A 26,859-nucleotide genomic window follows, 5' to 3' on the forward strand; every position below is an offset into this window, starting at 1 on the left:
CAAAAAACGTCATAGTATAATAAGGCATAAATACATCATAAAATTTCATAGCATTGTAAGGCATAGTATAGTAAGGCATAAAAATGTCAAAAAACGGCATAGTATAATCAGGCATAAAAATGTCAAAAAACGGCATAGTATAGTAAGGCATAAAAACGTCAAAAAACGGCATAGTATAGTAAGGCATAAAAACGTCAAAAAAAGGCATAGTGTAGTAAGACATAAAAATGTCAAAAAACGTCATAGTATAATAAGGCATAAAAACATCATAAAATTTCATAGCATTGTAAGGCATAGTATAGTAAGGCATAAAAATGTCAAAAAACGGCATAGTATAGCAAGGCATAAAAATGTCAAAAAACGTCATAGTATAGTAAGGCATAAAAACATCGTAAAATTTCATAGCATTGTAAGGCATAAAAACATCGTAAAATTTCATAGCATTGTAAGGCATAGTACAGTAAGGCATAAAAATGTCAAAAAACGGCATAGTATAGTAAGGCATAAAAATGTCAAAAAACTTCATAGCATAATAAGGCATAAATACATCATAAAATTTCATAGCATTGTAAGGCATAGTATAGTAAGGCATAAAAATGTCAAAAAACGGCATAGTATAATCAGGCATAAAAATGTCAAAAAACGGCATAGTATAGTAAGGCATAAAAACGTCAAAAAAAGGCATAGTGTAGTAAGACATAAAAATGTCAAAAAACGTCATAGTATAATAAGGCATAAAAACATCATAAAATTTCATAGCATTGTAAGGCATAGTATAGTAAGGCATAAAAATGTCAAAAAACGGCATAGTATAGTAAGGCATAAAAACATCGTAAAATTTCATAGCATTGTAAGGCATAGTACAGTAAGGCATAAAATTGTCAAAAAACGGCATAGTATAGTAAGGCATAAAAATGTCAAAAAACTTCATAGTATAATAAGGCATAAATACATCATAAAATTTCATAGCATTGTAAGGCATAGTATAGTAAGACATAAAAATGTCCAAAAACGGCATAGTATAATAAGGCATAAAAATGTCAAAAAACTGCATCGTATAGTAAGGCTTAAAAACGTCAAAAAACTGCATAGTATAGTAAAACATAAAAATGTCAAAAAACTTCATAGCATTGTAAGGCATAAAAACATCGTAAAATTTCATAGCATTGTAAGGCATAGTACAGTAAGGCATAAAAACGTCAAAAAAAGGCATAGTGTAGTAAGACATAAAAATGTCAAAAAACGTCATAGTATAATAAGGCATAAAAACATCATAAAATTTCATAGCATTGTAAGGCATAGTATAGTAAGGCATAAAAATGTCAAAAAACGGCAGTATAATAAGGCATAAAAATGTCAAAAAACGGCATAGTATAGTTTGACATAAAAATGTCAAAGAATTTCATAGCATTGTAAGGCATAGTATAGTAAGGCATAAAAATGTCAAAAAACTTCATAGTATAATCAGGCATAAAAACATCATAAAACGTCATAGTATAGTAAGGCATAGTATAGTAAGGCATATAAATGTCAAAAAACGGCATAGTATACTAAGGCATAAAAACGTCATAGTATAGTAAGGTATAAAAATGTCAAAAAAACATAATAGTATAGCAAGAACCAGGATTCGAACCATAAACCTCCTGCACTCCAAATGATAGTACTAACCATCCTACCACCTTACCAGTGTAAAGTAGGGAATTGTATAATAACCTAGAACATCATATTATAATAAGGCATAAAAATGTCAAAAAAAAGTCATACTATACTAAGGTATAAAAACTTTATAGTATAGTAAGGCATAAAATGCACAAAACGTCATAGTATAGTAAGGCATAAAAGCATCAAAAACAACTCAAATATGCAAAGACAAGGATTCGAACCGTAAACCTCCTGACCGTGAACTTATAATGCTAACCACCTTACCATGCCAAAGTAAGAAATGATATAGTTAGCTACAAGATCATATTATAGCAAGGACGTCATACTATACTAAGATATAAAAACATTATATTATAGTAATGCATTAAAATGTCAAAAAACTTCATAGTATAATAAGGCATAAAAACATCTTAAAACGTCATAGTATAGTAAGGCACAGTATAGTAAAGCATAAAAACGTCAAAAAACGTCATAGTATTATCAAGCATAAAAACGTCATAAACTGTCATAGTATAGTAAAGCATAGTATAGTAAGGCATAAAAATGTCAAAAAAAGTCATAGTATAACAAGGTATAAAAACGTCAAAAAAACGTCATAGTATAGTATGGCATAAAAACATCATAGTACAGTAAGGCATAAAAAAGTCATGGGATTTTTCAACAGAAATTAAATTTATATCCACCATTTCATGTTCACTCCTGCTAGCAACCAGACTGCTACCCTGCACCAGAGTCCAGGGTTTGCTTTCGAGTCAATGCTAGCTAACATTGTTAAATAACATCAGTTGACATTTTTCTGGTGACTAGGTACCACTGTGATATTCTCACATGACGTGAGCCTAAAATGCTAGCATGCCTAAATCGGTTGTCTTGGAGACGCAGACTGTGTCCCAATTAAAAGGCCGCGTCTTTCGGAAGACGCTGTCTAAGAAGAAGTGGCTCTTCGTAGCCGTTATATACGGCGAAGGCAGAACTGAAAAAAGACGGTCTGGTCTACGGAGGATTTAAGCTGTGCGTCACCAGCTGTGACCGCCGTTGCATCGCAAAGCCGGCTCCTGTTGCCTCGCAACCTTGACAACACGAAACTTTTTTACACAAAAACTTTCAAGGCCCGTGGCTTTAACGGTTGTACCGTTAGTTGTTAAAATCGAGCTTAAACACAATACTTACATTTAAAAGTGGCTCTCTGTCGGTGTGGTTTGCTTTCTTTACCGGCGCGCAATGAATCTTGGGATGTCTGGGAAGAAGGCTGTATTTGTAGGCCGCATTTGAAGGAGCCTTGGAAGCGTCCGAATGATACAGCCCCTGAATTGGGACACAGCTGTAGCCTCTTGGAGGGCTCATCGTAATGATCTAATATGACTTCACTCCGAACATAGTTCGAACGAGTTCACTCAAATATTGGTAGAGACAATTCTGTCTTCCCAAAATATTGGTAGGGACAATGCCCCTACTGTCCATATGCAACCCTCTATGCAAAGCTATAGCCTAACCACAGGAGGAAAATAATCACCACAGCCCACTGGATTCTGTTTTTTTGCCCCTAGTGTCTGTAGTAAGTTTGTGTTGTAGGGTTTCCAACTTCACTTTTATTGTAGGCTATGGATGACAGTAATACTTTCTGATAATTGATCATAGGTTTATTGTTACAAGCAGGTTTAATATTCAACTTCACTGTTCACATTTAAATTAGAGACAAATCCTTTATCAACAGAAACAAAAAACTGCATGACATGGTTTATAAAGTGATCCTGAGAGGCCTACACCTCTGTGGTCCATGTGAGAGCGAAGTGGAGGCTGGTGCGGGTAGGGAGGGATGAGAGAGAGAGACTGGGAGAGAGAGAGAGAAAGGACGGTGCGCGCTCAGGCAGGACAGGAGGGCGCGCGGGACATCAGCACACAGGCCGGGTCAAGGAGCTGCAAGGATGGAGATCCGACCAGACAGGTTTAAGGCGGCCGCGGGCAAAACTCTGGGGAAAATTCACAGGTACCCACCTATTTCAAATATCCCTGACCCCCACCTCTGACTTCTCCCCGTTTTCACGCGTTTGTTGAGGATAGTTTCGGTCTGCGGGACACTGCAGATCATTCTGCTGCGAGGTCCCATCCTCTCTCCTCCAACCGGTAACTGACCAGTGGAGTAAAAGTTTGTTCCTTATAGATTTTAACTGACTGTTGGATATAAGCAGCAAACATTATGCCGGTATAGCGGTAAAAGTCCAGCTTTGCGCAGCGCACAATGCAGTGATTGGACTGAAAGAAGTAGATGTAAAATACTGCAAGAGATGGATCTTTGAAACTCATTTCATGGAGAGTTTGTTTTTCTTTGTTATTTGGAAATGTGCGGTGAAAGTGCAGTGACCTGTAGGACTTCAGTCTTTTTTGTTAATGCTTCGTTCCCTTTCGTTGCCCACCTTTCTTTTTAGAAATCACGAATGATGCTGCTGTCTCTGGTTTCTCTGTCTCGTTTCATCCAGTTTATTTGTTTGTTTATTTGTTTGTCTGTTTGTTTGTTCTTGTCAGATTTGTCCGAGCTCAAAGTAAATTGAGCATATTGGTGTTTCAGACTAGAGAAAGTGTGGTTACGTAATACTTCCGTGCGTTATTGGTCCGACCTGGCTGAATGAGAGCGCTGACCAGATGGAGGCATATCCTAAATTAACCGTCAAAGCCCCTACATCTATCTATCTATCGATCTAACTATCTATCTATCTATCTATCTATCTATCACATGTTACACGGCACTGGTGACTATCATCATATGTATGTGTAAGACAGTGAACTTGAGTGTTAGGGTGACAAGAAATGACAAGAAATGAGTGGACTGATTGGTTATTCACTAAACAGAAACTTCATCAGCAACTATTTCAATACTCATTTGTTTTTCATTTATTTTCAACCAAAAATACCAAACATATAGTTCTATTGAGTTCAGTTCAATTTACAATACTTTATATGCCATGCCAATTTGAGGTAAATGAGTTTGCCAACAAAAGCACACAAAGATGATTTATTTACACACATGAAAATTATCCAAAAACACAAATGTTAGAAAGAGTTTAAATATTTACAGAATATAAGGATTTATAAAAGTGGCCAGTGGATAGCTGCCCAACAGTGTTCAACACCACAAAGGCACATATGACATTAAAAAGCAGAAGTCAAAAGTGCAAGCATCATTTTATACACAAGGTAAACTGACCATTTCTTTATGGCTCTTCACAACTCTAATGGTTTCAGGAAGAAAAACATCTCAGTTTTGAGGTTTTGCCTCTTTTGTCTGACATGATTGAAAATGTAACATCTTTGCCTAGTGGAAAAAACAAACAATCTGAAGATGTGACCTTGAACTGTAGGAAATTCTGGTGGACATTTATCATCATTCCCTGACATTTTTTCTGCAATAATTGCAGCGCTGTAATATAAAGAAATCTGTACATCTTTACAGCCTTTGTATGATACATACAGTGGCTCTTTGAGATAGTTTACGAAGTAGCAGATCTTGACAAGTATATGTCTGTACCAGTGTATTTTTTAAAGCAAAGATCAACATATATAACTGCAGTCTTTGATTATAAATGTGATAAAGTGCTGGATATATGTAAATAAATTGCATGTCAACACAAAAGTTACAACACAGGTTGGTGTGTAGACAATATTTCAGTAAAAAAGAGAGATTAAAGACACTGATAGAAACTCATGCAATAACCCTTGCTTTAAGCTTTCGCTCTCTCAGGATTTGAGGTAGCAACCAAACGTATAAATCCCGTCCTGAAATAGCCTGTTTTTCAGTCCAGCTGTCGAGCCACGCAAATCCCTAAACTCTCCCCTCCCACTCACTCCATCCCAGCCCATGTCACTTCCTCCAGCCGCTCCCTCCTCCTCCTCCTCCTCCTCCTCCTCCTCCATCATCCATCTTCCATCCTCCATCCATTCATCCATCCACTGAGAGACCAGAACAGACAACTTTGCGCCTATCGGAGTCACGCAGATTAACAGACATGCAAAATCTCAGGCTTTGTCTCGCTTACTGGTCGTGAGCCATGCATGTGCACGGTCATAGCTGATGCTATGAGAGATGTGATGTATCCGATTGGAGTCAGATTGGTTGTAGTGGGCGTTTCCTCAGCTTAGCTAGTGAACTCTGGTTTTATGAGGCCACAGTGTAAAGTACAAGCAATGGTTTCCAAAGCAAAAGTGAATATTTAGTTCAAATTGATGTGAAAAATTTATGTTTTTAGGTGTGCTTGTGTGTATGTTTAAATGTGTGCATTAGAGCATCCCTTTCTGTGTGAGTATGAGTGTGTCTGTGTGCAATCTCACCACCTCACAGACAAAATCGTGATCCCTCCTGATGAAAGCAGCCAGGAGTTCATCTATTATTTAAACATTTTCTCCATCAGAATGCATCTCCTGTTTCTATATTAAACTCCACTAGGTAAGCATAAACTTCAGCACTGTAAGGTCAAGTACACTCTACATCTCTCCTCTGACTATTCACTCTTATAACATCTTGAAATAAATGGTCAAAAATGTAATCTTTTCATCTCCTTGTGTCGGGGAACTACATGAAACATGATCATACAGATTCATGCTTCATGTGAAATTCTAAAAGTTTCTCATAGCATCCCACTGACATTTTGCATCTCATAAAAATACCACATATATTTATTAAAAGATTTTTAAACGAATCTGCAGGATTGCATAGCTACACAAGGAGAATCCATTTTTAATCAATTTTACTTGTGACATTACACAGTGGTCTGAAAGGTGGTTTAAATAAAATATTCAAATAGAAATGACAGGAAATTATAGCTTTTTTTTACCATGTTGGCTTTGGCAAACGGCAAGAACTGCAAACATTTTTGGCCTATTTTAATCACACATTCTTGAGAAGTATTTCATTGTATTATATATAACACTATGTTCTTGAAATTAATATTTTAAATACACCCAGAGACGAAGCAGCTTTGCTACTTGGTTCTCCTTCTCTGTGTATGTGCAAACTCAGATTCGTTTCTGGATGAACGAGGGGTTCGTAGCACATCTTTTCAGAAACCTTTGAAATCTAATATTGTAGCTGACTTACCTTAGTCACTATTACACAACACAGTGTAGGTGGTCTGAGAGCCAGAGGTAAATATTTTCATGATAACAGAAAAAAAAACAGACCAGTGAAAACCAAAGCTTAGGAACAACATATGAATATCTCACATCAATCAAAGGATTGTGATGATTATAATCACAGTGAATATGACAACTGCAGTGATAAAATTAAAGCTACTGGACTGGTTGTTAAGCCTAAAGATGATGATTCTGCTGGCAATCATTGTAGTAGAGGCAGGACAACATCATTCAGCAGTGGGAGAGGGTAGGATCATTTTGGACACTGACAGAAATGAAAAAGAAAGACACCAAAAATACTGCATTTGTGACACTACAGCTTGTGTTCTCCATCTTTATATTTTGTCTTTCTGTCAGTCTAGTGCATCTCTTTGCCTGTGTTGTTGTTGTGTGGGGGTGTCTACATGTAGTCTATGGAAAGGTCTTCATAGATTATGTAGTTTGGAATAACTCAGCATGCCTGGTTATTGGCAGCAATGCTGTTTATATCCATGATGTCAGTACAACTCCAGCATTTGGTGTTTCCGTTGCTTCTGTGTGTTGTTGGGTTTGAGTTTAAAAACTTTAAAAAAGGAGAAGTAGCTTATTATATCTTAATATGAAATGTTATGATCATGTTGTGACCCAGATCAGTTTGTCATTTACTGTTTGGTAAAGGTAACGAGTGTGTTTGTGTGTGAGTGCATATCCAGTCAGCGCTCACAAAGTGATTGAGTTATACTATGAGAGTATTTAGATAATAAGTCTATGAAGGTCACACGTGTGTGTGTTTGAATGTCGTGTGTGTTTGTGTGTGTGTCCACAGGAGAGAGAGAAAAAAAAGTGGTGTGACAGGATGGGGAGGAGGGTGTCTCCCTGGGTGACACAGTCCCACTGAGACCCAATCTGTTCACTTCAGGGAGAGTGAGAGGCTCATGGAGGAAGGGGGAGACACCACTATCAAAACTACAAAGCAACTGAAGTAATTTCTATACAAAAATTAAAAAAAAAAAAAATCCTAAAGCTAGTACCCACACTTCCAAACACCTGACCTACAACTAGAGGGCGAATGAGGGCGAAATCTTTTTTAGACATGAGGAGTGAAGTGGGTGGGCTGACATGGGGAAAGACAAGCATGGTTTACATGCAGCACAATGGAGGATCAATCAGAACACGTATTTGGACAAATAATGAGCAGGGCTTCTGGCGTTATATAATATTTTTACTGTCCACCTCCCTCGCTGTCTCTCTCTCTGTCTCTATCATCCTCTTATGAGAGGATTACGCAGAACGCTCTGTGAATTGGTGAATTTAATATACAGAGTAACAAAACTCACAGGTCACCAACCAGCACGTGAAAGTCATCGGTTATTTTGTCATAGCCGTGTATTATTGTAAAATCTCAAATTAGGCAAAATTCTAAATATTTCAAAGCAAAGGTGGACAACTATTTAGATTATTAAGGGAAGGAAAGTTGGTGTAGAGTTGTATGAGCTCCATGCAGGTCTTTCCATTCACCTCCTTATTAAAAGAAACAATGATGGTCTGTCACACTGGCTGTAAATTTAGGGAGTGTCACGTTAAATATGAATAAATAATCTTTAATTGATTGGGAACACATTGTGTTTTGGGGTGCACAGTGAATGCAGTGGATTCAATACTTGATAAAATTTTAAATTATTCTCTTATATTATAGATAGATAAGATGTGCTAAAAACACCTCAACTAAATCAAAGAGTTAAATATTGTGTGTAAAGGCATTGAAGTCCTTTTATCTATTTTTTGTAGACTGAATCACTTTAATTGACTTTTTCAGGTTGAGTTTGTACATTTGTCAGGTTGAACCTTGCTTCTTGTGCTCAGGTGGAAAGCACAGATATGAGCTCAGTTAGAGGTGTGAATAGTTGCAGTGTCTCCACTGAGCCTGTTACTATTGTAATTATGATATTTCAGAGAGCCTGAGGTCACGGGACTCCTGCCGGCTCATGCTCTCTGGCTCATTAATTGTTGCCAGCTGAGACCAATCAGGTCCTTGCTAAGCTAACAAGAGAAGCTACATCAGCTGAGCAGAAGCTCACAGTAATGTGAGTCTCTGGCAAAGGCAGATGTGCAGGCACAACTCTTTCTTCATGTATCTCTCACTGTATCTACTTCTATATGCTCAGGACCAGTACAATTATGAAGCTTTCAGGTAGACAAAGTGACATGCTTATTTAAAAGTGTGAAAGTGTCTATGACCTCCCTCACTTCCACCTTAAAACACCATATTAGAAGAGGGAGACCCTCAGCTATAGTCAGCTATTTTTGAGACACTTACACTCACATTGGGGAGAGATTGCCCTTTAGTGGGAAGCATCTGTAATTAACAGTCATTTTTGCTGTGGGCTAGCCTCGTTAGCTGGTAGCATATGTGTAGGTGTCGGGCTGCAATCTGTCTTGAGGTTTAATGAGGATCCTCCTGCAACCTTCACTAACTCTGAAGTAGGATACTGAGCTTGTGGCGAGTCAGCACATTTGTTTGGTACAGAAAGGATAACAGCGTGAGCTTGACGAAACTGATTCATCAGAAAACATGTGCACACCTTCCTTTATGTCACATCAGCTTTTTGATCAATTTATTGCTTAGAATCACAGGATCTGGAACAACATCATCTCTGTGGCTCTTGTGTTCAATGCACTGTGGCACTACTGCTAAAGATGCTCCATGTCCAGAGGCCAATGCACCCTCCATCAAATATATATCATGTACCTGCACATGCCCTTTGGTCACACCATTACGTCAGTCAAATTGGTTCAATACTACCAAAATAGAGGCAAAAATACTGGACATTTTAGAAATTATTAGTTTAATTTGAAAATGACAACCGTTTGTAGGCTAAATGAACACAATCTGATGTATGAAAGAACCGAAAAACTGAATGCAGCATGAACTCAACAGTGTGTCGTGATGGAGAGAGAAGCACGCTGAACCATGCCCAGTGCTAGTCTATCCTTCCATATTCATTTCCGGAAGTAAATCATTTTTGTAATCCTAATCTGAATGTTGTGACAGATTAAGAGAGAGAGAGGGAGAGAGAGGGAGAGAGAGAGGATCCAGCCTCTCTAATCTCTTACAAATTCCAAAATGTCGCCTTACAAAGTATTACTTTACTGTTGTCCTTTGTGTCTTACAAAGAATATCTCATGATGGATCCAGGTTTAATGTATAAATCATTATACTGGCATATCTTGTTTTTGTTGTTGTTTATTGACTGGTGGCATGAACATATAAAGAGATTATGCAGAATGGGCTGTGTGGAAATGGGGGAGGGAGTGGAATGCACAAGCATAACTAAGAAATATAACGACTGCATGGATGAGACAGTGTGTGTGCAGAGAGGCAGACAGACAAGCCAACAGATAGATAGATACTGACAGAATATGGTGTAAAAGCTAGAGTAAATTATTTATCTCACCCAAAACCACATCAATAATTAACCAGTGTCAGAGTCTGACTTGTCTCATGTGTGAATAAGTTATCTTGGAGTTCCAGTGCCTGCGAGAGATGAATTGTCTTGAATGCTTGCTTGAAAAACAGAGGAGTGTTCAGTGCAGCAAACACTTGATTTTCTTTTTTTGGGGAATGTATCGAAGCTCAAATTTGTATCACCTTTTTTAAAAATGCAACCATCCGCGTCATAGGGAACAAATCCTTGTGGTAATTGTGCCTCTTTCTGTGCATAATTCTCCAGCTCACTGACTAACTGGATCAGCCCAATGGAAAGTGGACGGCTGACACACGAGTGCACTTCGCTGTGAATTTACACAAAAACAAACACACACACAATCAGGTTAAAATATATATACACTGGAAACTGTGGCGCTATGTCTGATTTAACTGTAGGAACGTGTGTATCCGCAGTTAGCGTTTACTTTAGACTGCTGCGTGTGTGTGTGTGTGTGTTTATTGGGGGGGGGGGGTGGGGGTGTGAGTGTGAGTGGGGGGTGGGGGTGGAGGTTGTATTACACAGATGGTCGCTCTTCTGACTTCTCTGTTTGACTCCTGTGGAAAAAAGTGGAAAAAATGGTCTTGCATGAATTCAGTAGCAGCCTAAAATAACAAAAAAAATGTCGGTCTTTTCTAAGAAATATAAGGAATAAATTAAATAACTTAAACACAGAAGGTCTTCGTTTGACAAAGACATTTTAGACAAGGAAAATCAGTGTGTATTATGAAATGGGTTTATATTTTGCATAAAACACTTCGAACATTTTTTGCAAATTGCAAATTTTGCAGTACAGCAAATCTGGAAATGCTTCTCCTTTTCTTCAAAACTTCCTTTTCAGTTAATCAACATAATGCACATCAGTATTGGCAAACTGATATTACGTGGTTAAATGTCAGTCTCCGGAGACCTCCTGCTTGTGTCTGAGTAAGTGGACATCTTGAACAGCACCAGTATGGCAGCAGGTCCCAGGCGTCCTGAAGGAGCGGACACTGGGGGAATGTGCTGTCATAGCTAACTCTGCTCGTCGGCCAGTGACAGCTGCTTCCACACACTGGGACACGCTGAGTCAGACCCAACCCCAATATGGTGCATGTTGTCTGCATGGAGGTGTTTAGCGTTTGTGTGTCTGTGAGAGACAAACACTACAGCATGTCTGTAGTGAAAAAAAAAGGTATATGCTCTTTGTCACTGCCTTGAAATAACATGGTGACTCCACAAAAATCTATGACCTCCATATGTGAAATTCTTATATTGCTCATCATTGAGAGATGCACAGAGCCGTGTGGTGTCAGCGAGATGTACACAAAAAATGAAGAGGACACTCAGACTCTTGCTCAAAGATGTTTGCTGACACCACACCACCATGTTTCCCACTTTTAAAGCAGCCAGATATGTGCCCCATTCTCCCAGGAAATCCATCTTTGAGCCTCTGCTTCCATGTTATGCAAGTTTTTGTCCCAAATGGAGGTGAGCATCAATGTGTCACCTCACTGTCACTTCTCCCGCTTTTCCTCTTTTTCTTTTTTTAAGGGAAATGCCAGTCCACATTTGACTATTCAAATTAGCAGGCATTTCCGCTGAACCATTTCAAATTAGAAGTCAGCAAATTAGAAGTGACAAGGAATAACATTTTTCCAGAACATATCTTCATAGTGTTGCACTGTTACAGCAGATCACCCCAATCAGGCTGTGTAAAGATGCATGCTAACATTACCTCTTAAACTGTGTCAGACTCACCTTTGGGTCTGTCACTGCAACTCATGTTGATTTCTTCAGACCTGCAAAGCTTTATTTTAAATTTCAAACATTATATCAACATTATATCAAATGGAATTATGTCTTTCGTATAACTCTATACACATTTCCTCAAACCCTTAAATATCTTTGAGAACTTTTGGAACCACATTATTTTCTAAAGTGCAGAACTCTGTGTCTCTGTGTCTCACCTCAGACTTATTGAGAAGCGGCAGGCCAATGGAGAAACCATCGAGTTATCAGCGGAGGGCCGTCCTGAGCTGGTGGAGGAGAAGGAGCTGCCAGTGGTGGACTGTACCTGCTTTGGCTTGCCAAGGCGGTACATCATCGCCATCCTGTCTGGCCTGGGATTCTGCATCTCTTTTGGCATCCGGTGCAACTTGGGTGTAGCCATTGTTAGCATGGTCAATGACCACACTGTGTACAGAGGCAACAAGGAAGTACTTGTGGTAAGTGGCACATCAGAAATCAAAGCTTTTGCACCTTTACGTTATCTGTCTTTGGCAAGGATGTTCTTCTCTGTTTCGAATTGTATACGTTTCAGTTTTAATTGTTAAACTCATATGTGCATATAAAATTTCTTTTTCCAGGCTGCACAGTTCACCTGGGATCCTGAGACAGTGGGGATGATCCACGGCTCCTTCTTCTGGGGCTACATCGTCACACAGATCCCGGGTGGCTTTATATGTCAAAAATTTGCAGCCAACAGGTGAATCTCTTCGAATTTACAATATCTTCTCCGTACTGGAAAAAGAATCATTTTCTCCATACTGGAGAAGATATTGTAGAAGATACTGAATGTGAGCTTGCTATAAATTGGTTGATTTGGGTAAATAACTGTGCCAGCTATAAAAAAAAAGAATAATTTTCTTTTTTTTTTATAAAACTGAATTTCTTGGCATCAGTTCCCAGACATTAAGCAGTATCAAACCACACACACGCTCTGAAAAAGCTTCTGTTCAATAGAAAACAATAATTAATTAGGTTTAGACAGCAATGCTGTGTCTTGTGCTGCTGTTGTTACCACTGAATATTTGATCTGAGGCAACTTGTTTGTGTTTTGTGTGTTTAAGAGTGTTTGGCTTCGCCATAGTGGCCACCTCCACCCTCAACATGCTGATTCCATCTGCCGCTCGCTGCCATTACAGCTGCGTCATACTGGTCAGGATATGCCAGGGCCTTGTTGAGGTACAGCATGTTTCTCTGTGCACATGTGTTTACATGTGTCTGTTAAACTATTCCTACATACATGATGAGTGACTCCCTGGCTGTATTTTGTCCTTCAGGGTGTATCATACCCAGCCTGCCACGGGATCTGGGCCAAGTGGGCACCTCCTCTGGAGAGAAGTCGATTAGCCACAACAGCCTTTTGTGGTAAAGTTTCAACACTGACACATTTCCTCAAAAATTAAATATCTGTGATATCAACAAAAACTTTGGGCTCTCCGCTAGAATTAAGTTCTGCGGGGTTCCTGCAAATTTGAAAAAAGTAGAAGACATGGATTTCCTTAGCAGTGTAATAGTATGTAGCATTAAGCATTTTGAGTGTAGAAATTATTGTACGGCTAAAAAAAAAGGAAAAATAAATGATCTGTTGCTTTTCTTTATGTTTGATTCCTTCTTAGGATCCTATGCAGGGGCTGTGGTGGCCATGCCTTTAGCTGGGATACTGGTGCAGTACACTGGGTGGCCTTCAGTATTCTACGTATATGGTTAGTATCTTTGTACTCTTGTGTTGGTTTACTGCATACATACATACACTAGGACTCTTCTTTTCAAATGCCAGTGTATTCAAATCCATTACCTAGTTTGTTTCTGTTGCTCACAATCACGACTGAATGGCAGAGTTTTTATGTGAACATCAGGGACTTGTATGTGTCTGCATCAGGTGTTCAGAATATTCAAGTGGAAGGTTTGGTGCTTGTGTGTGTGTGTGTACTTGCGAGCTCACATTACCTTTGTTATATAGTCCTCTTTTACATTCCATAAAGATACACTGATTTCCTTATAGCGTTTCCACAGCATCAACACCAACCTGGAAGAAATTTTGATGTGAACTGTTGCCTTTAACTCGGTCTCTCTCTCTCTCTCTCTTTTCCTGTACCCTTGTCTGTGTCTTTTGCTTTCCCCTCACTTCCTCTCCCAGGCAGCTTTGGGATATTCTGGTATTTGTTCTGGATTCTGGTGTCGTATGAGAGCCCCGCAGCACATCCCACCATCACACCAGAGGAGAGGAAGTACATTGAAGATGCAATCGGAGAGTCTGCAGGATTTCTCAATCCTCTCCAAGTATGGCGCTTTATGATGCGCACATGTAGCCTATCAATAGAACACTAAAAAGCTCTAAGACCTACACACAAACTCATATATGTATATATACACACACACACACACACACACACACACACACACACACACATTCAGCTAATACTCCGTTCTTGATCGATCAGTAGTCAGTGGACCCAACTAATATCTTCTTCCTTTTTGGTGGCAGAAATTTAAAACTCCATGGAGACACTTCTTCACCTCCATGCCAGTCTATGCCATCATCGTGGCCAACTTCTGCAGAAGCTGGACCTTCTACCTACTGCTCATCAGCCAGCCAGCCTACTTTGAAGAAGTCTTTGGCTTCGAGATCAGCAAGGTGAGATTGTATCATCCACATACGTACAGCAGCTCACAGCTACAGCTACTGTAGCCAGCTGCAATTACACTGCAGTGGTTAGGTGCTAGGGCCTCGCTCAAGGACAATAAAGCGGCTGTTAAAGGAGAGTCAGGGTTTTTTTGTTTGTTTTTGTTTTTTGTCTTGTTTTTTACCTGGGTTTAACTCTCATGATAGTGTCTACTATGATTAATGATAACTTTGTATTCACTATGAACTCAAGCATTTTAAACAATTCATGTCAAATTTAAGTTCATTTTGAAAACTTTCAGGGGCTTGCATTGCACCATTTTCACTTTTGACATGTGTTTCCTTAAACTCTACAAACAGAGATGACTCACAACCAGAACAGCTGCAGTTTTGAGAAAAAGAAAACGTGTTAGTTGGTGTGAGATCCACACCGAAATTTTATGAGCTGTTTCAGGGAATGAAACTTCTTTCAAAGTTCCAAACTCATCTCAACAAAACATCTTAGTGTGAAGTTTCCAATTAATGAACTTGACCATTACTCTGAAGGAAAATCCCCCTAAAACATTTCTGTTGTGTGAACTAGTTTAGTCCTGATTATATACTGTAATTATTCTTTTGTGTGTGTGTGTGTGTGTGTGTGTGTGTGTGTGTGTGTGTGTGTGTGTGTGTGTGTGTGTGTGTGTGTGTGAAGTAAAGTAAAGTAGTAAAGTTAAGTGGAAATTATCTCCTTGTGACATTATACTGTATATAATGTATGCTTCCTCTCCTCCCATCTCTTTTCTTTAATGTGTTAACATTTCTTAAACATTCACTGTTATCAAGATCAATATGATATTATCAATAGTTATGAAAAAGCTTGGATGTCAGGGCAAATTTAAACTGCAACAGGAGATGGTCAATCTTTTTCAACCTTCATTCTTATGTCTCCCTCTCCCTCTCTCTCTTTCTCTTTCTCTCTCTCTCTCTGTGACATGTACATGACCGCTCCCGCTCCCCTTTCCTGTTTCAGGTGGGCATGGTGTCAGCTTTGCCCCATCTGGTGATGACAATCATCGTGCCTATCGGAGGCCAGTTGGCAGACTACCTGAGAACCCACAACCTGATGTCCACCACCAATGTCAGGAAGATGATGAACTGTGGAGGTGAGAGTTGGAGGAGGGTGAGGGTGAGGAGGAATGAGAACAATGGAGAGAAAAAAAAGAAAAATCATGACAGTGTATGACAGGAGCAGAAACTAAATAACACACTGATTTTACATTAGAACATCACATATATGCCATTATGACACAGTTAAAACTGTTTGAGTTTGAGAGGAGTTGAATATTTTGAGAGGCTATAGAAAAAGAAAAATGTAAATGATTGACTAAAAAATCTTATTACCTCTCTCACTTTCTCTCTGTTAGAGGAATTAAGCATCCAGTCAACACATATCACTATTCAGGGAAATTTTTTTAATGTCTATTCTGTTTCAAATATCTTTGTCATTTAAAGTAATGACTGAAGTGAAACCGAACTGATACAAAGACTAAGAAAGTGACACAAAAATAACGTGTAGCCTTGCGGCTTTTTTCTCCTGAAGTTTAAGGCACTTACATATAGGTGCATCTCTCATTTGACGTGCAGCAGCTGCCACTGCTGGAATCATATTATTATTTTTGCATAACTTAAAGATCAGACCAGTCTGCCTGTTTCATGTGCATAAACAATTTCTATCACGTCACATAGTGGATATACAACACAATTATAATGCACTACAGTGTTGGTGTTGGTGATAATGCTCCTCATTCCTCCCTTCTTGTGTTACTTTCTGATGTGTGTACGTGGCTGTGTTTCAGGTTTTGGAATGGAGGCTACCCTCCTGCTGGTGGTGGGATACTCTCACACAAAAGGTGTCGCCATTTCCTTTTTGGTCCTCGCTGTGGGTTTCAGTGGATTTGCTATCTCAGGTAAGAGATGCTTTAAACAAATAAGCTTGAAGCCCAATTTAATCAGATCTACTGTTATGTCATCTGTTGCCGGCGACAGCGAGTTCAGTCTGAAGTATCAAATCAACAGTTTGTGAGAGAAATGCTGTGTGAACAATGGGCTGTTGCCAATCTTTTAAAGGATCAGTTTGAAAATTTGGGAAATAATAACACTGTTTTCTTTGTACTATGTTGTTGTGAGAAACATCATTACATGATGCCTTTTTCTAATCTTAACCATGAACATCTGTTTCAGTAACATTGAAAAAAAATTATATTGTGCTTGTATTTTTATGCTCTTAGGGTTTAATGTCAATCACTTGGATATCGCCCCTCGATATGCCAGCATACTGATGGGCATCTCAAACGGGGTGGGAACATTATCTGGAATGGTGTGTCCTCTCATAGTGGGAGCCATGACCAAACATAAGGTACATCCATTCACTTATATCAACTTAACAATGCCAAGCATGAAACTTTTGAAATTTCTGTATATGTTTAATGGACAATGAGACTAAGTAAAGTCTTATTTTACATTATTTCAGACACGTGAGGAGTGGCAGGGCGTCTTCCTTATAGCTTCCCTCGTCCATTATGGAGGAGTGATTTTCTATGGTATGACTATGAATGATGATTGTGTTTTGACGAGTCAGTGTTTTGTGAGGCTAGTGTAGAAGAACTCGGTCTAAAATGTGATTTTTTTTTTTTTTTTTTTATAGGACTCTTTGCATCAGGAGAAAAGCAGGCATGGGCAGACATAGAAGACACCAGCGATGAGAAGTGTGGTATCATAGATGAGGATGAACTGGCCAATGAGACAGAGGAGCTCTACCGTGGAGGTGGGCAGTACGGGGCCATGAGCCAACCAGTGGTTGGTTCCAATGGAGGAGGGGCCGGAGGAGGAGGAGGAGGAGGAGGAGGAGCTGGACCCGGATGGGTGTCGGACTGGGATAAATCTGAGGAGTATGTTCAGCCGCCTGGATACAACTCTTACATGTATGGGGGAGAAGAGGAGAGGGAGCTGACATAGAAGATTGACATGATACAAGTTTAAAAAGAAAGGATAAAGAAAAGAAGAAGATTGTTTTTGGAAAGGGATTGTAAGAGAGTGTCACTGCAATACTGAATGGACCTCCTCTGTGCTTTTGTACAATATTTACAAATTGCACATATCAAAAGTATGCATCTGATTCATTCCATTGTGTGTGTGTGTGCGCGCTTGTGTGCGAGTGTGTGTGTGTGTGTGTAAGCATGTGCATGCAGGTGTTAGAGTCGTTAATGTACATAAACACATACAGTATTCATTTGCGGAAAAAAAAATGAACTCATCTCCTAGACTTCCTTCCTGCTCCTGGGCTCGTTGTGATTGGTCAGGAGTTGTGTTTCCACGACATCACTGAGGAGATTCTTTGTGCGTGTGTGATTATGTGTGTGTGTGTGTGTGTGTGTGTGTGTGTGTGTGTGTGTGTGTGTTTGGGCTTTTTGCCTGTACAGCAAGTCTTTCAAGCCACTGGAGTTGTGTTGTATTTCAATTTTTAATGCGTGAGCCACACATTTACTTTTTTGCTGGGAAAGCACCCTTGGGGCCTCGGTTATAAAATGTAAAACTTTTGAGCTTACAATATTGTCAATGTCAATATAAAAGCTCATTCTCTATTTATCTACCTATGTTATAATCTTACTTTAGGCTCTTGGGTATTAAAGAAATCATACCGATCATATGATAAAAATCAGTACACAAATTAAATGTAAAGTGTTACACTGGTGATGCATCATGTTAATATTGCTTCACCAGAGCAACATTATGTTCCCATGGCATGCAAAGTTAAAGTATGCCTGTATGTGGTGGGAATCTGTCATCGGTTTCAAACCCTCAGTGACTAATTTCAAACTTTTCACTCAAAGAGGAAAAAGGTGCTTAGGTGTTGTATAAGTCTGTGTATGTGATTGTAAAGTTGTAACGCTTTAGTTAAAACAGGCTGCCCTTAATGTGTGTGTGTGCAGTTGTGTGTGTAAAGGCGTGTGCTTGAGTTTGTGCACAAAGCTGCATGTGGTGTCTAGCTGAATCTCACCTGGGTCTGACCTAACTAGGTCATGTCCAGCCAGGCTTATGGGTCACAAAGCACATATCATGAGTAATCACCTGACACTTGTGACTTTCCATTTGGTGTGTGTGGTCCCATTGGAGAGGTGGCCCAGAATGACAAGTAGAGTGTGATAGTTGCTTAACTCTTCCACTGCTTAACCAGTGCAGAAAAATAATGACAGTATAATATTCCCAGGCATCACAGCATGTGCTGCCTCTGTTTCTGCATTTTTCTGTTTCTCTGTGGCTGCTTTGCCCTCCATTTCCTCCCTGTGTCCATCAGGACATTCTCTGTTTGCTCCTTCTCGGTCTTTAATCTCTGTTGGTGCTGTTTCCATGTCTGTAAATGTCAGTCATGTTTGAGTTGGTGGGTCAGAGCTTTTCAGACCGTCTGTGTGTGTATGTGTGATAGTCAGTGTGTTGTTGTGTAGGGTGCAGGTGCTGAAACATTGTGCGGTGAGCATGTTTTAATGAGCACAGCAGTGCAGTACCCTGTCATCCCTCTCTTTTACACACAAACACACATACAGGGTGCTAATTTCATGCAAACACAGTCAAGTGCACCACGCGCACTGAGGGAGTGGTGGCACAATATTTGGTATTCATGTGCCTGCAGGAGTAAAGCGCACCCATGGCGCGCAGGGAAAGAGGGTGGGATTTGCAAAAATTCATTATCATACATTGTGAGAGGGTGTGTTGAGGTTTCTTGACAATCATGGCCAATCACATCAGCTCCTCTAATGCCCTTTAAACACAGTACCCTCTCCATCTTAATGCACTGACAGCTGGGTAGGGGAGTGGAGAGTCCAGAGGTGCTTCTCCTGAGAGGACACTAACATTCTCAGGAGGGACACCACCATATTGTGCAAGATGCACAGAATAACTTTTTGCGCCTGCACATAACGCAGACAGGGCCAACAGACATGAAACATGAGCACACAAACGCGCATACACATACATACACACACACACACAAGTTCTGCATTCTGCTTGTACCCAAAGGTCATGCTAACACGAAGTAATTTATTCTTAAATTCAAAAGTATATTTGCAGAAAGTTCTCGGATCAAGAATCTATTGCTATTTCACTTATAGAAGGTTTGTGATTTGAGTGCACTTTTGTGAGAAAAAAATACACTGCTGGAATGTTAAAGCGGATATCTTTGAATTAAATGAGGATTTAATGGTAAAATATGTTGGTATGTTAATAAATTATTTTAAAAAGTGACAAAGGCAAATTACCATATTGTTTTGAGTGAAATGTCTTAAAGACATGAATGATTATTCCTGTGAACAATTTAATTTTTAAGTGTTGTATCAGTGTATTTTCAATCAAGTTTCTTCTTTGTCTCAGTTTATGGCTGTTCCAGTGTTGTCCTCCTCCTTCTTGATGAAATGTGTGATAACCTGGTGGGAATCAGTGTAAAAATAAATGAAAAGGAAATGATAATATGTAAACATGCGGAAATGTGAAAAATATTCTATGTATAAAAGATGTATATGTGAGATATCCTTGTGTATAATAAAATTTAAGCAATTTAAGATGATGTCACTATTTCAGCACATTCATGTCATCAGGATTTAACACCAAAACAGCATGATGACGCATTATATTAGCGTTGAATTTTTTACATCATGAGCACAATGTCAGTTCTCTGTCTCTCTCTCTCTTTCTCTCAGGACAGATGGATGTGGGATTATCTCTGTGATTTTAGGCAAAGATTAGATAGGAGAGCAGATGCACTCGGTGGGAGAGTGAGCGAGAAACATGGACGTCACAGACAAGGGAAGTGAGGATGATGGACCAGAGGGTGGGGCATGATGCCTGTTCTGTGTGTGTGTGTGTGTGTGTGTGTGTGTGTGTGTGTGTGTCCTCTGTCAGATCAGTGCAACTGAAGTTAAATCTCAAGAAAACACATTCAACCATTTTTTTTTTAAATTCATGTGTGACTCCTTTTTTCAAAAGTGTAAATTTCACATGAACAAAGTGCATCTTATTACAATTTTCAGATTCGAACAAATCTATAATTTGGATTAGTTGTACAGTCATCCTGTTTAATAAGTAATTTTCATCATTATTTAATCAAAATTATTTCATAATCATATTCGTTTTAGATTCCTTCAGTTTAGAGTTTATTTTGAAAGAAATCACCGGAAGTGGTATCATGCTATTATGTCTTCACGGCTTTTATGTCTTTACCACACCACTTACAGCCCCATAGAGCTAATGGGAACTGCAGTCTGGTGATGTTTTTCTGTGGACTCATCACTATGAGTGACACCTTTCACCTCAAACATATTTCTTGTATTAAATAATACAATTAACACCACTTATAATATCATTCAGGCCTACCATAAACTGCCATGTCTCTTATGAAGAAAAAGTGGTCTCCACACCAGAAAACTGTTAGCTCCTAAACAATACAATTATTACCAATACTTCTTTAACTAATGTCATAATATTAATGTTATTATGCTACTGGTGTTATTTGTAGTAGTCACACTAATAATGAGTTGTCCGTATTGTTATTAATAACGACTATACAAGCCAGTATAGGCTGATTATTGCTGTGCATTAGCCACTAATTTAAATATATTGTCGCAGTTCCACAATGTGACCAGTGGAGGGCAGTGAACACTAATTTACTGATGATTCACGAGTGTTAAGTCAGACACGATACCACACAAACACTTCCGGTAAAAACTTTCAAGATAAGATGATTAGAAGAGGCCGGCGTTAACTAATGGTCTGACCACAGCCCAATGTTTAAATGAGGGCAAAACGTTCTCAAATATAGTATTTAGTTTATTGAATTGCGTTACATGAGGCAGAGGTTCATAATGTTTGATATTAGAGAACAGATTAAATTAGTTCTAACATGGGTGTGAATACCGTTATTGATATTCATAAGTATAGATATCTGCCTACTAAGGGATGTAGAGGGGAACCATCTGTGAGAGAGGCAAGGCTGTTTGAGAGGCCACGCCCGGTCAGGGCTGCTCCTGTTTGTGATTGGACATATTTGCTAGTTGTGGGCGGGGCTACAAACTAGAACTTAATTGTGAATGGGTCTTTGCAACGTCTGTCTGCTTGCCGTTGTTTCATTGGTTGCTTTACGAGGGGATTAACGTGAAAACTGTTCCGTTTACAATGAATCACAATGGAGACTAAATAGGAGCCCGCACGAATTCAGGCTTTAAATTATTTATAACAAAGTTTGATTTTTACTAATAGCATCGAAAACCTTTAGTTCATATTTTCACACGTATCTCTAGGCAGGAAAACAAGTTGCAGACAGATCCCGAAGTGTTTCTACAAGTGTTTTGAACAAGGAAATGATCTCAGGCTAACGTTATGTAGCAAGCTAATCTCACTTATCCATTGGTAAACTCTGCTATCTCTCGTCTCAGACTGTTATAAATCCGGCACTAAGGTAAGTACGTTTAAACAGTTCGGATTTTTACTGTGGATACTCATTCCTATCGATTCAGTAACTAGTTAACATGAATAAGGAATAGTTTACATGAAGATAACTACCGTCAGCAGAGAGTAAGTTTAAATCTGGGTCAGCCTCTTCGCCATGTAAGTGCAGGGAGGAAGAAGGCAATAACAGCTGGTTAGATCACCTTTATTCTTGTTAACTGGATAATGCGATATGAAACCTGTTGGTTTAATCCTTTCCAGGCATGACCGAGTACAAGCTTGTGGTAGTGGGGGCAGGAGGTGTGGGGAAGAGCGCTCTCACCATCCAGCTCATCCAGAACCACTTCGTTGATGAATATGATCCAACCATCGAGGTGAGAAAGCAGCTATTAGATAAGTGTGTGTCCTGGGGAAAGTGTTGTGTAATATTGGCCAAAAAACAAACAAACGGTAATTTGAAGTTATATACGACACTACACGATCGCATTCATATGAGGCAAATGTGTCACTGCTGCAGCTGCATTTTTGGTGTCTTCTAAGTTAATGCGGGATGGCCATTTTTATGTGCATTACACAATAAATAAATGTACAAAATTTTGAATTACAAGTTCTGAATTCAAAAGTAACAAATAAAAGTATTAAGAATCATATGCGTAGATAAGATTATTATCTCTGATGCATAAACATGCAATATACATTTTGCAGTTAAGATGGATCTAATTTTAATTGTTTCATACACAGAGGACAGTTTAACCTTTATAAAAATAAATAAATAAATAAAAAGTACAATAGCAAACAACAGATTGTACTGTCACAAATCTACTGTGACATCTCCTTTGTTTCTCAAGTTGTTGCCTAAAAGTCAGCACAAGTTGGTTGTAAATCTCTTTTCAGACAGTTAAATATATCAAGCTGTAAGTCAGGTAATGGTATTATGTCATACTTGATGTTTGAAAAGTGTTCAGGTTTCAGCAAGTTCATTACAAAACATTTAATTTAACAAGGTCTTGTTGCCACATGACCTCGCAGTGAGACTGTAGGAGAAAATCGATGTGATGCAATCCACTGTCAGATTTCTTGGCAGACATGTTTGGCACTGCTCGCATGTTCATGCTGATGCTGTGTTACAGGACTCGTACAGAAAACAGGTGGTGATTGACGGAGAGACGTGTCTGTTGGACATCCTGGACACTGCAGGTCAGGAGGAGTACAGCGCCATGAGGGACCAGTATATGAGGACAGGAGAGGGCTTCCTCTGTGTGTTTGCCATCAACAACACCAAGTCCTTTGAGGATGTTCACCTTTACAGGTACAAGATGCTTCATGGGTTCAAGTACACACCAACACAGACTGCTGTTTCAGTAATGAAACACAGCTGCAAAGAGAAGGTGAAGTAGTACTGTCAAATCAATTGTCTATTTTAACTATTGCATCATACTGTGCCATGCAGGTTCAAACAGCCGAGCACTACAAGGTTACTTCCTGACCAGAAAGAACTGCACTTGTAATTATCTGTAACACATATCTATATACATGCTGAGTGTGGTTACAAGTTCACTAGGGCCATTTGGAAACTACAGTCATATTGATATAATATAATTGAGATTGTCAGCAGATGTCCCCTGAGGGGCATGATGCAGCTTAGGGCAGGTGATGCAGCTGACCCAGATAGGTGATTGTAACCCACTGTTCAGAAAGTAGGGTGACCGCAATCTCTGCGATGCTGTTGCATGTGTCTCCTCCTCAGAGAGCAGATCAACAGGGTGAAAGACAGCGACAGCGTTCCCATGGTACTGGTGGGGAATAAGAGCGACCTGAGTACCCGCACTGTGGAGACGCGACAGGCGCAGGAGCTGGCAAGAAGCTACGGCGTGCCATTTGTCGAGACATCTGCCAAGACCAGACAGGTATGTAAGAAAGACGACCTATAGTTAGTTTGCATGGAAGCATGCATGAGCCTTGTTTGGGTAAATAAGATATCCGCACATAAAATAAAACAGCATATAATTTGCGCTTAACAAATGTGCATTTTTCTCTTTCTGTTTTGCAGGGTGTAGAAGAGGCTTTCTATTCGCTGGTACGGGAGATTAGAAGATATAAGGAGACCAACCGCAGCAACAAGAAGAGCAAGAAGAACACTCAGAGACGCTGCATAATACTATAGCAAACCACACACACACACGGCACTGGCATCCCTTACGGCACTTGTTTCATGCTCCCTCTCACACACTGCACCTCCTGTCACTTTGGAGACGTCCAGCACAGATCCAGACAGAGAAGCAGCCGCGGCAAAATCCATTTTTACTGCTGTCAAAGTTTCCACTAACAGTATGTTGCTAGAAGATTTGCCATTTATTCATTCAATGTGCAGTGTTCACTTAACGCTGTGAATTCAGTTGGTTTATTGTTTTTATGACCAAACATCTAGAAACTACAGTTTAAGTTGGATGTTTTGGTTTTTTTTTGGTTAAGGAAGAAATTAATTTGAGTCTGTGGTAGAAAGATCTTTTTTTTTTCCAAGAATCCATGAGAAGTTGTCCGTACAGATAACTTTTTCTAATCTTAGTAATTAATAGTCCGGCCAGTGTTTTCAGCACCTCTTAACTTAGGGGTCAAAGGCTCACAGTAACGAGCTGTTCAATGTACACTTCATGAGAAAACAGTATCCAAGTGACTTTGATACTGTTTTCCTGTTTTGCCTCCAGTCAGATGTTTTTCTTCTTCCCCTTCTGTTTTTTTTCATAGGTTGGCATGTCCTCTGGTCCTTGAAACAATAGATAGTTGGGTTTTTTTCCCTCCCTATCTTAGACCTGGCGCAGGGCGAACCGCAAGTGTCTTCACAAGTTTCAGACTGAGGCAGTTGTCATTTTCCCGTCCAGTGCCCGCATTGTTTAAATAGCAAATACACTTACGCTCATCTCAGCGTCCATGCGCATTTGATGCGGTCAGGCGCATCGTTGGCGCATTGCTTTCTTAAGGTAGCGTAAAGCGCAATTGACCAACAAAAAACTGGTCTGAAGTCAGTGAAGTATTTTACTGTTATTTTAAGGGCGCATCATATGTGCCTAGATAGGCAAGTGTACAACACACAGCAGCTGCCTGTTACACACAAACTGTTCACTTCAGATGTTTGGCTATGTCAGGTGGAACACAATACAGCCTCAGAAGGACGGAGCATGCCTTGTGGCATATTTTGCCATGTGTTATGGATGCCTCTTGGACATAAATAAGGCTCTGCAGAGAAGCGTTCTGTCTTACTACCTGGTAAATCCACCAGTGTTTCCCATTCATCACCTAGACCTAATTTGTCCCACCACAGGTTCATAATGGACCAAAAATGTATTTACACTTCTTATAATATAACATAAAAGATGTCTAACTTTGCGATTTGTGCCATTGCTTCTTTGTAGCGCCGTGCACAATGCATTGATTAGCTTAGCCCTTCCTTTCCCAAGTGTGCTGGGAGCATGTGCTGGGAATGGGCTCACTGGTCAGTCACCACAAATGGACTTCAATTCTGTGTGAAAAACTGCGCCATTATAATAGCAATGTGTCAAGGTGCAAGCACACCTGGCTTTTAAAGGGAATGGTAGATTCTGATTTAGTTTAAGTACAAGCCTTTTGAATCATGCGACTGGCACAGCGACTGTTTTTTCGGCTGTTGAAATAGTGGAAGTGGATATGGACACGCCCTAAATGCACTTGAGCCATGCACTTCAGACCTTGTGCTTTCGATTGAATGTTCAGGAAATGCTGTAGTAGGATAGCATCACCACGGTAACAAAAGCCTCAAAATTGTGTTCCAGACTCCTAGGTGCACTTTATTCATTTCCTGTCATGTGTTTATTTTTGTAGAAATTTGAATTAGTGGTAGCGCCATTTCAAAGGTTTACTCAGGAATATGGTGTTTTATCAGGAACTGAGGAATAACAGACTGAGCGCTGTGTCAAATGATTGGTTGAAATCTGATGCCTGTTTCCATATTTTACACCATTAACTTATCATTTGAAGTGTCGGCCCTGCTGTTTGCTCCACACAGTCACGCTGTATTCCAAAGTCCACTTTTTAAAGCAATTATTATGTCAGTCCAAGTGTTGTTGGTGGTTCAAATTGTAAGTCACTGTGTCAAAACACAGATGATGCTACACCACACTCTACCAGAGAATGTAGTGTGTGCAAATATTCATGTGGTAATACATGAAACCACTGAAAGCAGTGTTTAACTTAGTCTCACAGCAACAGTCACGGTATCTGATCATAAGCATATTCAGTAGCGCAACCGTTTTTTTATAGCAGTGTTTGTCTTCTTTGATAACTACCCATCACTAGTAAATGTAATGGATGGTTGAATTTCTATTTTTGTATCATTACAAACAGTTTTCCCTATTAAAAAAAAAAAACCCAGCATCTGCATTAACTAACTGCTGTCCACATAGTTACTAAAATGATATCAAAGTTCAGTGAGCTAACCTCAACTGAGTTGTATTCTGCTAACAGAAGTGAATCCATCCATGACGGATTCCTAATTTTCTTTGGTTCATTGGTATAAAACCAGCAGGCTGTTATCATTTGGACTCAATGTAATTCCATTGTGAAAATATGGAGTAACTGATTTGATCTGAAGAAGCCACTGACAGTTATATGAAATCTGTAATGCACTCTGGTATAATGAACAAGTAAATGTCTGTAGCTTTTATATCTGGTCCGTTTTGTTTATCCAATGTGTTTACTGGTTACTTTTGTCAA

General features: G+C 39.4%; 2 protein-coding genes across 2 annotated transcripts; both read left to right on the plus strand.

Annotated features, from left to right (window-relative positions):
- The first annotated feature begins 3,490 nt into the window (after positions 1-3,490).
- On the plus strand, positions 3,491-20,236 carry slc17a7a (solute carrier family 17 member 7a). The gene is made up of 13 exons (XM_056402580.1): positions 3,491-3,649; positions 12,205-12,457; positions 12,599-12,717; positions 13,082-13,196; positions 13,295-13,382; positions 13,634-13,720; positions 14,155-14,297; positions 14,503-14,652; positions 15,650-15,782; positions 16,476-16,586; positions 16,908-17,035; positions 17,150-17,219; positions 17,324-20,236. The coding sequence occupies exons 1-13, from the start codon at positions 3,588-3,590 to the stop codon at positions 17,632-17,634; spliced, it is 1,770 nt and encodes a 589-aa protein (XP_056258555.1). The 5' UTR covers positions 3,491-3,587; the 3' UTR covers positions 17,635-20,236.
- Positions 20,237-21,827: 1,591 nt separating this feature from the next.
- zgc:55558 (GTPase KRas) lies at positions 21,828-26,809 on the plus strand. Its single transcript, XM_056401333.1, has 5 exons — positions 21,828-22,123; positions 22,375-22,487; positions 23,244-23,422; positions 23,861-24,020; positions 24,164-26,809. The coding sequence occupies exons 2-5, from the start codon at positions 22,377-22,379 to the stop codon at positions 24,275-24,277; spliced, it is 564 nt and encodes a 187-aa protein (XP_056257308.1). The 5' UTR covers positions 21,828-22,123; positions 22,375-22,376; the 3' UTR covers positions 24,278-26,809.
- The last annotated feature ends 50 nt before the right edge of the window (positions 26,810-26,859 follow it).

The sequence above is a fragment of the Seriola aureovittata genome, chromosome 17 (genome assembly GCF_021018895.1).
Source record: "Seriola aureovittata isolate HTS-2021-v1 ecotype China chromosome 17, ASM2101889v1, whole genome shotgun sequence".
Taxonomy (NCBI): Eukaryota; Metazoa; Chordata; class Actinopteri; order Carangiformes; family Carangidae; genus Seriola; species Seriola aureovittata.